We start from the raw sequence: 15,471 nt of genomic DNA, 5'->3' as shown, positions 1-15,471 counted from the left end.
CTCCTCACATCTCTGATGTCTCTAAGAAGTCAAACTACCAGTTGCACCTCCTCAGAGCTATTCTTTCCTTTCTCACTTCCCCCAGAAGCTCACTGTCTCTAGAGCTCTGGTCCTCTCTAAGCTGGACTAATGCAACAGCCTCTTTCTAAATCTGCCTGCCTCTGCTCTTCGCCCTCTACAACGAATCCAGAACAGGACTGAGAGACTTGTCCTTTGCCTCAAGCCCAGGGATCGTATCTCTCCAGCCCTGAAATATCTCCACTGGCTCCCTGTGTCTGCAAGGCTCAAGTTCAAAAACCTCTGCATTATCCACAAGGCTTTCTGGGGCCTGGGACTGATCTACCTCCAACTTTCTCTTCCAAAACATCTTCCTTCTCGAGCCCTCCGCTCATCCACCTCTAACTCTCTGCGGGTCAGACGCTTCTCCAAGCAGAGAGTTGGGAGCAGATCTATCTCCTCAGCTGGGGCCTCCCTCTGGAACAGCCTCCCTGCCTCTCTCAAAGTTGAGCAGAACCACCTCCGGTTCTGGAAGCAACTCAAGACCTTCCTTTTCTCTTCCTCTCCCCGGCTGATGCACCTGACTGCTCCGGGCAGTGGTCACCCTCTGAACTCGGGCCCACGCTCCTGCATGTCCAGTTGCCCTGGCACTGCCTTCAGGCTCCCCCCGCCCTTAAGGGTCTGTATCTGCACCCTGCAGTCCCTTCTCTCTACACTTATGAATCACCCGCTGGCTGCACTTCCCCTTCCCTTTCCTCCTAGCACTTCTCGTCTTCCCTTCTCCCCGCACTTGCGCGATCTGAATGCCACAAGGCCTAGTAAGATTGTTATTTTGTCCTCCCTTTGTTTCTTTGTTTCCCTCCTTGTCTTGTCGCGCCTAGAAACACTTGTGTACAGGCGGGTTATAAATGCCACATCATATCACAAGACAAAAAAAGGTCATGAACATTAAGCAAATCGTCCAAAATACTCTGCGTGTGCTCTTCAGGGATGATGCACTCTTTTTTCGGCCATTTCAGGAGATGCACATGTGTTTGGAAAAAAGTGATGCTCGTGTCAGCATTTGCACATAAAAAAGTGGGCATCTGACATATGCGCCAAAAACGTGCGCATCTCATCAGATGCACCATTAAATGCCCACTTATTTGCGCCTCTTTTGGCTTCTTGAATACGAACTGCGAGCCCTGGTATCCCTCTATCACCCCCTTCAGAATCCCCTTTGCTTCTGGTAGTGGGTTTGGAAGTCCCCTGGATTTCCTGTAGCACCTGCAATTGATCCATGTGAGTGATATGTGCAGCCTTCGGTGTGCAGGGCAATCGGGGTAGTTATGGAGTCATCGTCAGTGCTAACAGTTCCGTAATCTGTGTTCTTTGAAATCATGTGATAGTGCTCTCCCTGCTTGCGCAGTCACAGCTTAGTGGCCCTTGCTGACGCCCGGAAGTGGCTGTGGGTGGGGTGCAGTGTGATGCCATTGTTCTCCCATTGTTTCTAATGCTCTCCTCCTTTCTTCTTCTCTCTTCACTGTAGATAACCTTGTGCAGACGCAGTCCGGAAGCTGGCCCCACTCGTATGTCTCCCAGGGCATGTACTGCCTGGGCTCGTCCGATGCTTGGGAAGCCAGCGACCAGTCCCTTATTGCCTCACCCGCCGCCGGCTCCTGTGCCGGCCAGAGCTATGAGGAGAACCAACAGAGCCTCCAACAGCAACACTTCCTGGTGCACAGCAGCCTGCAGCAGAATGCAGCGGCCGGGGCAGGGGAGGTATGGCAGAGTCAGCCGTCGCCATCCTCCGCCCCAGACCCCAACAGCATCTTTCCCGGAGTCCCCCCAGAGGAAACAGAGGACGCCGACCCCAACCTAGACCAAGCACCCTTGATCTCCAAGAAGCCGTCGCCCGAGGAAGACGACGTGGTCTGCCGAGACATGGAGTCCCTCTCGCCCCGTGAGGAGCCCGAGCCGGCTGCTCTCAGCCGTAAGGTCTCTGATGTCACATCCTCAGGGGTGCAGTCGTTCGACGAGGAAGATCCAGAGAATCACAACTGAACATCTTCCCCAGGTGTTGGCAGGTTGGGAAGGGAGTAATGCTAACAAGAATGGGGGACGTTCCACCATCCCATTGCCCCATCCGACACACCTGCTTATGGGCCGCGGGACCCATTCCACTTCAAGATGGCCACTGAGATGTGCCACCGACAGCTGTCCTCAGACGGACGGATGGCCATCTCTTCATGACCCAGGGGGTCCATACCTCGCCGAGAGAATCAAATGTTGAGCGACCACCCTTGAAGAAAGAAAGCTGGTTATTGATCAGTCCTTCAAGATGAACGGGGAGGACCACCCTCTCGTGGTTCAATGGAGCGAGGCCCTTGGACAGATGGACAGACCCGACACCCATATAGAGCCTGTCAGAGGGAGTGGCCCACAAACACAAGTTCTCCAGACAGCGGCATTCCAGCCCAACATTTCACACCTGCCTTTTCCCCTTGCGATGCTTCTTCTCTGATGGCCTTGGAGGGAGAAGACGCTTGCACAGGCTCTCCAGACAGGGGATACCTCTTGCTCCACATGCAACAAAGCCTGAACCCCAAAACTTGCCAACTAAAATGACAAATGACAAAAGGGGTCAACTGGTGGCTCCTATTGGTGAAGGGGGAAGGGGCCACCAGGGCCAACTACCCTCCAGTCAACAAGGCACTGCTCCTGCTGTCCAGCAGGGCGGCGGCCTCCATCTGCCTTTTCATCCTCAGCTGATTACGTGTGGGGTGTTTTTCTGTCGTTTACTTGCAGAAATGGATGTACGATCTTGGGGCGTGGGGCGCCATACCATGGGTGAGAGCTTCTTTTCAGGGCTTGGAAGACGTTTCTAAGTTGCCAAAGTGTACGCCCGGCCTGTCGATGGGAGGGTGGCCTTTCTTTCTTCCGCTAATGGTTTACGTACTGTCCTTACTTGGTTTATTTTGCATTATTGAAGAGCAGGGAATGGGAAAGTAGCTTTTGGCCATAGTCACTGCCATTTCATTTGTTATTGCCTGTGGGGGAGGAGAGAGCTCAGCATCTGCGGCTTCTGGCTTCAGTGTCATCCGGGTCAGGCCTAACATGTCAGCCAAGAAAAGAGAGAAAGCCGAGCCAAGACCAAGGACGCAAGGGAGGATAGGTGTGTGGGGAAAACTGGAGAGCTGCACTGCTCACCTGCAGTTCCAATTCTCACCAGAAGAGAGCAGAGTGCTGCAGGTCCCACCTGGCTTATCTTCACAGCACCTGTTAGACAGTGTGTAGCTGCAGTTCCACTGCTTGTCATTAGAGGGCAGAGCATGACACCGCTCTTACACAGTTCTACAGAGCAGGGCTCCCTCCTGCATAACTGCAGGTCCACATATCACCAGCAGAGGGCCGAGTGTGACTTCCCTCCCACTGGGGCTGTGCGTATAGCTGCGGTTAATCTTCTCACCACAAGAGGGCACAATATAGCAACTTTTCTACACTGCCAGGGCTGGGAAAGCCATGCCTCTTTTACTGCAACGTCTCCTTGTCTGCACTGTAATGGACGTCAGGGCGTACTTGGTTCCTATTGAAGAGTAAAGGGGAAAGCACAATATACCCCCACATCTTTCTCCCCCAAACACCCACACACTCGTCCCCGCTACTGCCAGAATTCTGGGAGGCGAGTACTGCTCACCTGTAGGACAGATGCCTGACTACTGAGGGAGAGGCACGCCCCACTTCTAGGAAGCCGGAAAAACACAGAAGAGTCTCTCTTACAGGGCCTGGTAAGGTTCTCCCCTCTTCCAGACTTGAGGGCCTCTGACTGGGGCTGCCATCAAAAGATCTGGAGGGGGTTTGGACTACAAGTCCCATTATCCTTCCCGGCGGCCTCGGCTGAGTAGGGCGGATTGTAGAATGTACTGCAAGCATCTGGAGAGCTAAAGGTTGCAGACCCAGGAAGAGCTGCTTGAGGAGCCTCCCAGTAAAGACTGCCAGGGCTTGCACGTGTTGGACCTGGCCCTTGCCTCATGGCTGCTCACGAGAGACCGGCGGCAGCATGAGTTCCCAGAGGCCCTTACCAACAGAGGGAAAAGCTGAAGACCATGCTCGGTCTGAGTGTCGCGTATGAAGGCTGAACAGGCACAGGGCCTTTGCGTATGAAGGCTAAACAGGCACGGGGCCTTAGCGTATGAAAGCTGAATAGGCACCGGGCCTTCGCCTATGAAGGCTGAACAGGCACGGGGCCTTTGCGTATGAAGGCTGAATAGGCACGGGGCCTTCGCGTATGAAGGCTGAACAGGCACAGGGCCTTCCCCGGCCTACGCTTGGCTTCCGTCCATGGTGCCTGATTGCCCAGTAGAGCAGTCTTAGAGTGCCATACATGGGTTTTCCGACCTCCGGGGTACACTATCATTGAGCCTCTGCGTGCACGTGATATGGCTCGATCCATTGAGTATTAGCCCTAACCAAAATGGAGGCAACAGGATCTGAGCACTGTAAAAGTAGGGTTCCTAGAGATATGAGGACCCCAATAATGACATGTTTGACCACCTCTGGAGTACGCATGTTCTGGAAATGTATCTACAGGTGCGACAGCCGAGGCGCTGCCACATCCCTGTCTCGCCTCTGCAAAGACATGCCGGCCTGTCGAGGGGCCCCCCGTCAATGAAGGAGACAGATGATATCCCGTGGCAGTGAGATTTAATCACTTCTGGGGGTCCCGCTCAGTACAGAGAGAACATTAATTTAAGCAGCAAATGTAATTATAGGGTAACCCCAGTGGGAGCTTGTGACTGCCACGATTAATGAGGCCTGGAGCACATGGCCTGTCTCCATACATCTACCTGTTTCAACCTCATTGAAAAGAGGCGAAGGCGCCTCATGCAAAATTATACGGAATGGAGAGATGTTCACATCTATTCTCTGTACCTTTCGGAGGAGAGAGGATCAGCTGATGGGAAATTCCACAGAATAGAGTGAGATCCTGAGACCTACTCTCCGGTCCCTCCTGTCAGAGGAGAGGTGAAGGCACCCAAGGGAAATCCTGCAGAATCGAGTGAGATCCCGAGACCTACTCTCCAGTCCCTCCTGTCAGAGGAGAGGTTAAGGAACTGATGAGAAATCCTGCAGAACAGAGTGAGATCCTGAGACCTACTCTCCGGTCACACCTGCCAGAGGAGAGGTGAAGGAAACCAAGGGAAATCCTGCAGAATAGAGTGACATCCTGAGGTCTACTCTCCGGTCCCTCCTGTAGGAGAAGAGGTGAAGGAACTGATGGGAAATCATGCAGAATAGAGTGAGATCCTGAGACCTACTCTCCTGTCCCTCCTGTAGGAGGAGAGGTGAAGGAATCCAAGGGAAATCCTGCAGAATAGAGTGAGATCCTGAGGTCTACTCTCCGGTTCCTCCTGTCAGAGGAGAAGTGAAGGAACTGATGAGAAATCCTGCAGAATAGAGTGAGATCCGGAGACCTTCGCTCCGGTCCCTCCCGTTGGAGGAGAGGTGAAGGAATACAAGGGAAATCCGGCAGAATAGAGTGATATCCTGAGGTCTACTCTCCGGTCCCTCCTGTAGGAGAAGAGGTGAAGGAACCCAAGGGAAATCTTGCAGAATAGAGTGATATCCTGAGGTCTACTCTCTGGTCCCTCCTGTAGGAGAAGAGGTGAAGGAACTGATGGGAAATCCTGCAAAATAGAGTGAGATCCTGAGACCTACTCTCTGGTCCCTCCTTTAGGAGGAGAGGTGAAGGAACCGAAGGGAAATCCTGCAGAACAGAGTGAGATCCTGAGGTCTACCCTCCGGTCCCTCCTGTCAGAGGAGAAGTGAAGAAACTGATGAGAAATCCTGCAGAATAGAGTGAGACCCCGAGACCTACTCTCCGGTCCCTCCTGTAGTAGGAGAGGTGAAGGAACCCAACGGAAATCCTGCAGAACAGAGTGAGATCCTGAGACCTACTCTCTGGTACCTCCTGTCAGAGGAAAGGTGAAGGAATCAATGGTAAATCCTGCAGAATAGAGTGAGATCCTGAGACCTACTCTCTGGTCCCTCCTGTCAGAGGAGAGGTGAAGGATCTGATGGGAAATCCTACAGAACAGAGTGAGATCCCGAGACCTACTCTGTGGTCCCTCCTGTCAGAGGAGAGGTTAAGGAACTGATGGGAAATCCTGCAGAACAGAGTGAGATCCCGAGACCTACTCTCTGGCCCCTCCTGTCAGAAGAGAGGTGAAGGAATCGATGGGAAATCCTGCAGAATAGAGTGAGATCCTGAGACCTACTCTCTGGTCCCTCCTGTCAGAGGAGAGGTGAAGGATCTGATGGGAAATCCTGCAGAACAGAGTGAGATCCTGAGACCTACTCTCTAGTCCCTCCTGTCAGTGGAGAGATGAAGGAACCCAAGGGAAATTCCACAGAATAGAGTGAGATCCCGAGACCTACCCTCTGGTCCCTCATGTCAGAGGGGAGGTGAAGGAACTGATGGGAAATCCTGCAGAACAGAGTGAGATCCTGAGGTCTACGCTCCGGTCCCTCCTGTAGGAGGAGAGGTGAAGGAACTGATGGGAAATCCGGCAGAACAGAGTGAGATCCCGAGACCTACTCTCCTGTCCCTCCTGTAGGAGGAGAGGTGAAGGAACCCAAGGGAAATCCTGCAGAATAGAGTGAGATCCTGAGGTCTACTCTCCGGTCCCTCCTGTAGGAGGAGAGGTGAAGGGGCCAGAGGGCAAATCCTACAGAATAGAGTGATATCCTGAGGTCTACTCTCCGGTCCCTCCTATAGAAGGAGAGGTGAAGGAACCCAAGGGAAATCCTGCAGAATAGAGTGATATCCTGAGGTCTACTCTCTGGTCCCTCCTATAGGAGGAGAGGTGAAGGAACCCAAGGGAAATCCTGCAGAATAGAGTGATATCCTGAGGTCTACTTTCCGGTCCATCCTCTAGGAGGAGAGGTAAAGGAACCCAAGGGAAATCCTGCAGAATAGAGCGATATCCTGAGGTCTACTCTCCGGTCCCTCCTGTAGGAGGAGAGGTGAAGGAGCCAGAGGGCAAATCCTAGAGAATAGGGAGGTGCTCAGATCTCCTCTCTGACCCATGGCATGTGAGGTGAGGTGAAGGGGCAAATCCTACAGATGCCCACTCCCACTGCTGGCTCCAATTTCTTCTCCTTCCTATGAGAAGCAGTCAGAGTGCCCCGTCCCTCCCAAAGCACAAACATCACAAGATATGAGAGGTCTCGCTGCTTCTTTTGGAATAGGAACCACGAGTTGGACCAGGATACCCAGGTTGTCCATGACACGCCCTGAGAGGAGGCACTTCTGGCGGAGAGCCGCCCGTAGACCGACCTCACGATCATATGGATCAAAGCATTCACCAAGATGTACCCCCTCTTTCATTGCATGAGCCAATGGCCACCAGAGACTTCAGAAGGTAGACTGGTTGGGATGGCCACCATCACAGTGGATCTGTGCCAGCAGATGATTGGCTGTCTTGGGGAATGCACGCTGCATGGTTGGCCTTACCCAGGAAGTCGCTGCAGAAGCTGAACCTCTCTGGACAATCTTGCCATGGGTGAGGGACCTTCTCCGACACGCCTAGAGTTTACTCTGGCTTTATTTTGATGGGTGAGGGTGAAGGGTGGGTGACACGAGGGCTGTAGCGCAATGCACGTGGGACTTGGGGTGGGGGTGAGGGAAGACAAGATTTTGTATTCTCATTGTATGGAATTGCTTTGCAAATGGACTGGAGTGAAGGAGCCGGCGGGAAAGACCTATGGTTTTTGGGGGCTTAAACTCTTGTACATAGAGATGGGGGATTTGGTATGATGGCAGCCAATGGGAGGCAGCCAATGGGAGGTCCAGCACACATGGGATTTGTCTTACTGATACAGTGTTTCGCCAGAGAAAGGGAAACCATACAAATACATCCAGGACACACCCCGCTGGCCACATGGTGTCACTAGAGATAGATAATCTGTGGGCTTACACCAGGGACTCATCTCACTGACCACATGGTGTCACCAGAGATAGAGAACGCATGGGTTTACACCAGGGACACGCCTCACTGACCACATGGTGTCAGCAGAGACAGAGAACGCATGGGCTTACTCCAGGGACACACCTCACTGACCACATGGTCTCATAGAAATAGAGAACGCATGGGCTTACACTAGGGACACACCTCACTGACCACATTGTGTCACCAGAGATAGAGAACGCATGGGCTTACTGCAGGGACACACCTCACTGACCACATGGTCTCATAGAGATAGAGAATGCATGGGTTTACACCAGGGACACACCTCACTGACCACATGGTGTCACCAGAGACAGAGAACGCATGGGTATACACCAGGGACACACCTCACTGACCACATTGTGTCACCAGAGATAGAGAACGCATGGGCTTACACCAGGGACACACTTCACTGACCACATGGTGTCACCAGAGACAGAGAACGCATGGGTATACACCAGGTACACACCTCACTGACCACATGGTGTCACCAGAGATAGAGAACGCATGGCTTACACCAGGGACACACCCCACTGACCACATGGTGTCACCAGAGATAGAGAATGCATGGGATTACATCAGGGACACACCTCACTGACCACATGGTGTCACCAGAGATAGAGGACGCATGGGTATAAACCAGGGACACACCTCACTGACCAAAGGGTTTCACCAAATAAAGGGAACCCATGGGCTTACACCAGAGAAACACCTCACTGACCACATGATGTCACCAGAGACAGAGAATACATGGGTAAACACCAGGGACACACCTCACTGACCGCATGGTGTCACCAGAGATAGAGAAAGCATGGGTATAAAGCAGGGACACACTTCATTGACCACAGGGTGTCACCAGAGACAGAGAAAGCATGGACTTAAACCAGGGACACACCCCACTGACCACATGGTGTCACCAGAGATGGAGAACCCATGGGCTTACACCAGGGACACAACTCACTGACCACATGGTGTCACCAGAGATCGAGAACCCATGGGCTTACACCAAGGACACACCTCACTGACCACATGGTGTCACCAGAGATGGAGAATCCATGGGTATACGCCAGGGACACACATCACTGACTACATGATGTCACCAGAGATGGAGAACGAGTGGGCTTACACCAGGGACACACCTCACTGACCACATGGTGTCATCAGAGATAGAGAACGCATGAGTATAAACCAGGGACACACTTCACTGACCACAGGGTGTCACCAGAGATAGAAAACCCATGGCCTTACACCAGGGACACACCTCACCGACCACATGGTGTCACCAGAGATGGAGAATCCATGGGCTTACACCAGGGACACGCCTCACTGACTGCATGATGTCACCGGAGATAGAGAACCCATGGGCTTACACCAAGGGCACGCCTCACTGACCGCATGGTGTCACCAGAGATGGAGAATCCATGGGTATACACCAGGGACACACCTCACTGACCACAAGGTGTCACCAGAGATAGAGAACCCATGTACCTACCACAGGGACACACCTCACTGACCACATGGTGTCACCAGAGATAGAGACTCCATGGGTATACACCAGGGACACACTTCACTGACCACATGGTATCACCAGAGATGGAGAACGCATGGGTTTACACCACAGACACACCTCACTGACCACATGGTGTCACCAGAGATAGAGAATCTATGGGTATACACCAGGGACACACATCACTGACCACATGGTGTCACCAGAGATAGAGAACCTGTGTACCTACACCAGAGACACACCTCACTGACTACATGATGGCACCAGAGATAGAGAATCCATGGATATACATCAGGGACACACCTCAGTGACCACAGAATGTCACCCGAGAAAGGTCTGTGGGCTTACACCAGAGGTTCACCTTACTGACCACAGGGTGTCACCAGAGAGAGAATCCATGAACCTACACAAGGGTGGACACAATGTGTCCCCAGAGATGGGGGAATCCATGTGAATACCCCTGGGACACACCTCACTGACTATAAAGTGTCCCCAAAGACAGGGGAATCCAATGCGCATACAGTGGGAACACACTTCACTAACCGCTAGGTATTACCAAAGAAATGGAGTCTGTGTACTCAGACCGGGGACACACCTCACTAACCACAAGGTGTTACCAGAAAAGGGGGATCCATGTGCATACCCCAGGAACAAACCTCACTAACCACAAGGTATTACCAAAGAAAGGGAGTCTGTGGACTTAGACCGGGGACACACCTCACTAACCACATGGCTTCACCAGAGAAAGGGAATCTAAAGGAATACAGGGATGATACCCCCACTGACCCCGGGGTGTGGACAGAGATAGGGAATCCATCAGCAAACACCTCGAATATATCTCACTGACTTCCGGGTGTCATTAGAAATGGGGAATTCATGGCAATACACCAGGACACAACGCACTGACCACTGGATGTCACCAGAGATGGGGAATACTTAGAAGTACACAGAGTGCAAAACTCACTGACCACAGGGAGTCACCAGAGGTAAGGAATTAATTATCCCACTCCCAGGACAGGACTCACTGACCACCGGGTCTCACCAGCAATAGGGCATCCATGGACATACATCCTGAATACAACACACTGACAGCCAAGTCTCACCAGACACAGGGGATACATAGAGGGGCACAGAGGGCAAAGCTTCCGAAGGATGGGGACACCATAGAGATACCCCCAGGATGCACCGCACTGACCGCTCTGTGTTACCAAAGAGAGAGTTTCAATAGAGATACCCCCATGGTATACCTGACTGACCGCAGGGTGTCACCAGCGACAGGGGAGCCAATGCACAGAGGATACACCTCACTGCCCGCTGGGTGCTGGCCAAGGCACCTAGTTATTGAAGTATGTAAATATGGCAGCCATCTTGGACTGGCGAAACCCACACTCACTTCCCTATGGCCACACTGCAGTTGTAGTTTCTCTTTTGCCTTAAACGGAACACATTCTACAAGAATTCTGCTGGATGTTTTTAGGGATAAAGGGGATTCTGTCAAAATGGCTGAAGGAGTCTCCATCCCAAGATGGCCACTATGATTGCTTGCAGTGCTCACCTGACTGCCCTTCTCAAGCAGAGCTTCCTCGCCCCATAGCTCTCAACCTTTCATGGCCCCTGGGCGGGTGAAATCCCATGGATTGCTATGGGTGTGTAGGGAGCTTGGCGGGGGAGTTGAGAGGTAGGTCACCCCCAGTCCCCGGTCCTTCCCGCCGGGCCCTTCGCGGCCCAGCCCTTTTCACCTTGGTCTTCCAGCTTGGAACCTGTCGCTCGGTCTTTTGCTAGTGTCCGCATGTTTTGATATGTGATACCAGAAACACTAAAAAGCAAACCATTATAAATATATAATATATATATATAAATATATATATACGGAAACATTATATCTATATTGTTACGACCTGAGCTGTGACGAAGGCATGTGCAGCCCAGGACAAATAAAGGCCTTGTGACCTCACGATGGACGCACGTGTCTCCTCACTTCCATCCCCACTGATCTCGCCTCATCCCCTTTATTCTTGCAAACCTTCCCTATTGTCTTGCTTTCTTCCCCTTTTCTCCTCCCTTCATCATTCCTCCTTCCCTCCCTTCCTCTCTTCCACCCTTTCTTCCTCCCTTCCTTCCTCCCTCCCTTGCTCCCTCTCTTCCTCCCTCCCTTCCTCCCTCACTCCCTCTTTTCCTCCCTCCCTCCCTCCCTCCCTTCCTTCCTTCCTTCCTTCCTTCCTTCCTTTCTTCCTCCCTCCCTTCCTCCCTCACTCCCTCACTCCCTCTTTTCCTCCCTCCTTCCTTCCTTCCTTCCTTCCTTCCTTCCTTCCTTCCTTCCTTCCTTCCTTCCTTCCTTCCTTCCTTCCTTCCTTCCTTCCTTCCTTCCTCTATCCTTCCCTCCCTCTGCACTGCGCCATCCATTCCTCCCTCCCTTCCTCCCTCACTCCCTCTTTTCCTCCCTCCCTCCCTTCCTTCCTCCCTTCCTTCCTCCCTCCCTCCCTTCCTCCCTCACTCCCTCTTTTCCTCCCTCCCTCCCTCCCTTCCTCCCTTCCTTCCTCCCTCCCTCCCTCCCTCCCTTCCTCCCTCACTCCCTCTTTTCCTCCCTCCCTCCCTTCCTTCCTTCCTTCCTTCCTTCCTTCCTCTCCCTACTTCCCCCTTCCTCTCTCCTTCCCCCTCCCTTCATCCCTCCCTCCCTTCCTTCCTCCCTCGATCCATCCCTTCCCCCACTCCTTCCTTCCTTCCTCTATCCTTCCCTCCCTCTGCACTGCGCCATCCATTCCTCCCTCCCTTCCTCCCTCACACCCTCTTTTCCTCCCTCCCTCCCTTCCTTCCTTCCTCCCTTCCTTCCTCCCTCCCTCCCTCCCTCCCTTCCTCCCTCACTCCCTCTTTTCCTCCCTCCCTTCCTCCCTCCCTCCTTCCCTCCCTCCCTTCCTTCCTTCCTTCCTTCCTCTCCCTACTTCCCCCTTCCTCTCTCCTTCCCCCTCCCTTCATCCCTCCGTCCCTTCCTTCCTCCCTCGATCCATCCCTTCCCCCACTCCTCCCTTCCTTCCTCCCTCCATCTATGCCTCTAACCCTTTCTCCCCTCTCAGACCGTGTCTCTGTCCCTGCAGCCTTACTGCCTTCTATCTTTCTTCCCTTGCTCCGTCATCCTGATGGTGGGCCCTTCTGACATTCCTCAGTCCCTCTCAGTAACTCCTCAGATGAGAATGGGCTGTAACAAGAACACAGACTCGCTTGGTGACAGAGGAGAAGTTGGATGGATCCCACTGCTCACGTCCCACTTGAAGCTAAGAAGGCCCACGTGCCCTCCGGGCCGCAACGCTCCAGAGCGGATCAGAAGCACCTGGGAAAGCTTGATTAGACAGAAGTGCCCATGTAATAACTCATGTATTATGCATTGCATTGCACAAATGCATCCAAACCATAAAACACAATGAAGTCGGAAGGATAATAAAAGGATTGCGGTCACCTTGGGGGAGGGCTACCTTGGGTGAGGGTGGGCTGGCATGCAAGGTGCAGCCGGTCACCTTGGGGGAGGGTGAGCTGGCATGCAAGGTGCAGCCGGTCACCTTGGGGGAGGGAGGCCTGGCACGCAAGGTGCAGCCAGTCACCTTGGTGGAGGGTGGGCTGGCATGCAAAGTGCAGCCGGTCACCTTGGCGGAGGGTGGGCTGGCACGCAAGGTGCAGCCGGTCATTTTAGCGGAGGGTGGGCTGGCATGCAGGGTGCAGCCGGTCACCGGAGGTGCCGGTCACCTTGGGGGAGGGTGAGCTGGCATGCAAGGTGCAGCCGGTCACCTTGGAGGAGGGTGGGCTGGCATGTAAGGTGCAGCCAGTCACCTTGGGGGAGGGTGGTCTGGCACGCAAGGTGCAGCCGGTCACCTTGGTGGAGGGTGGGCTGGCATGCAAGGTGCAGCCAGGCACCTTGGCGGAGGGTGGGCTGGCACGCAAGGTGCAGCCGGTCACCTTGGGGGAGGGTGGGGCTGGCACGCAAGGTGCAGCCGGTCCCCTTGGTGGAGGGTGGGCTGGCATGCAAGGTGCAGCTGGGCTCCTTGGCGGAGGGTGGGCTGGCACGCAAGGTGCAGCCGGTCACCTTGGGGGAGGATCATCTTGTGGGAGGGTGGGCTGGCATGCAAGGTACAGCCAGTCACCTTGGGGGAGGATCATCTTGTGGGAGGGTGGGCTGGCATGCAAGGTGCAGCCAGTCACCTTGGGGGAGGGTGGGCTGGCACGCAAGGTGCAGCCGGTCACCTTGGGGGAGGGTGGGCTGGCACGCAAGTTGCAGCCGGTCACCTTGGCAGAGGGTGGGCTGGCATGCAAGGTGCAGCTGGGCACCTTGGCGGAGGGTGGGCTGGCACGCAAGGTGCAGCCGGGCACCTTGGCGGAGGGTGGGGCTGGCACGCAAGGTGCAGCCGGTCACCTTGGGGGAGGGTGGGGCTGGCATGCAAGGTGCAGCCGGTCACCTTGGTGGAGGGTGGGCTGGCATGCAAGGTGCAGCCGGGCACCTTGGCGGAGGGTGGGCTGGCACGCAAGGTGCAGCCGGTCACCTTGGCGGAGGGTGGGCTGGCATGCAGGGTGCAGCCGGTCACCTTGGGGGAGGGTGGGCTGGCATCCAGCCTGCAAGTAGTTGAGGCATGAAGGCCTACAGTGGGAGGCTTCTTGAATGTAGCCTGTTAGTCTGGAGTTTGAGAGTTTTCCACCTCTTCCTTTCAATACCTCTACTAGAGAGTAGGGTCAAATAATTCCTTGCCCCCAAAAGTCCTTTCACTTCCTGGTGGGTCTGAAACAGCTTGCTTGTCACAGTCCTTACTTCACTTAGGAGAACGACTGGCCCACAAGCGCCTTCTCGCCACAGGGCTTTGTAAGTGGGAGCTTCTCACTGGAGTCTCCTTTGTAAACAGAAGCGACAAGTGGAAGCTCAAAGGAGAGGATGGAGGGTTGCACCAGTAGGTTATGGACCAGTTGGAATGGCCACTAAGTATCTGTGGCATTGTCCCTCATTGCTCTTCCCCTCTCCATCACAGCTTATCCTGAGCATAAACCAGAGCGGCCTACACTGCCTCTGAACCCTGCCGGAGACAATGATCAGCGTCAACCTGAAGATAAGAAGAGTGGCCATGGACCACACGGTCTCGTGCACCGCTTAATGAAAACTAAATGCCACAATCACCATACCGGCCCTACACCAATGCATTACCCAACTGCAGACGCATGCAGCCAAGGACGCCTAACGGTGTTCTGTACGCAAAGATAGCTCAACCAAAGATGCCGAACAGCCGTAGGCAAAGAAAGGCATCTCCGTTCCTCAATCTAGGTTCTTCTCAGGCCAACCCCAAAAACCATCAGGAGCCCCAAGAGTATAGGCTGCTTACAGACACCTGTGAAGAATTGTGGGAATGTCTTCCTTCTCCCCAAGGGGGATACCCCCTCCATGAGGCTAGAGAGGTGAGCCTGCTCCACAGTACCCTCCCTAGGGATAGAGGCAAGTGGGACCTCACCGGGAGGGACTCCCCCTTTGAGAGTCTCCCTGTATGGAACTCCCTAGAAAGCATTCTAAAATAACCTCTTCAAACTTTTCCTGTGAAAATCTATATGAAGAAAAAAACAATATGTGTTGTTGTCAACAGGAAATGGTAAATCTTCCTTTAAGTATAAATTTCCATTGAACTGGGACAAAGCAGATGACGTACAGAGGGGAACAGAAGCCACTGGAGACAGAGAAAAATGTACAAGGAGATGTGCCAAAAAAAAAAAAAATCACAGCTCTGTAAGTCCTGCAAGGGGGCGTGGACTGGAGACACGAGGGAAGAACCCACACATTACAAAAAGCCTCAACTGTTGGCTCAAGAGAGAGACTGGATAGGCAGCATCCTGGAGCTATGAAACTGCGATAAGCAGAGAGAGGCTGGATAGGCAGCGTCCTGAAGCTGTGAGACTGCGATAAGCAGAGAGAGACTGTATAGGCAGCGTCCTGGAGCTGTGAGACTGCGATAAGCAGAG

At 53.6% G+C, this 15,471-nt stretch overlaps 1 protein-coding gene across 3 annotated transcripts in view; it reads left to right on the top strand.

Moving 5' to 3' along the window:
• Positions 1 to 11,446, top strand: part of FAM131B (family with sequence similarity 131 member B) — a 446,901-nt gene extending 435,455 nt beyond the window's left edge. For all 3 annotated transcript variants that reach the window (XM_069650307.1, XM_069650306.1, XM_069650308.1), the window contains exon 7: positions 1,526 to 11,446. In XM_069650307.1, the coding sequence (XP_069506408.1) occupies positions 1,526 to 2,040 (515 nt within the window). In that variant the 3' untranslated portion in view covers positions 2,041 to 11,446. The remainder of the gene's footprint in view (positions 1 to 1,525) is intronic.
• Positions 11,447 to 15,471: the final 4,025 nt, after the last annotated feature.

This window comes from Ambystoma mexicanum, chromosome 3p, assembly GCF_040938575.1.
Source record: "Ambystoma mexicanum isolate Mex_15411 chromosome 3p, UKY_AmexF1_1, whole genome shotgun sequence".
NCBI classification, from domain to species: Eukaryota; Metazoa; Chordata; class Amphibia; order Caudata; family Ambystomatidae; genus Ambystoma; species Ambystoma mexicanum.
The sequence above is the reverse complement of the archived record's forward strand: the minus strand, read 5'-3'. Positions and strand labels throughout refer to the sequence as shown.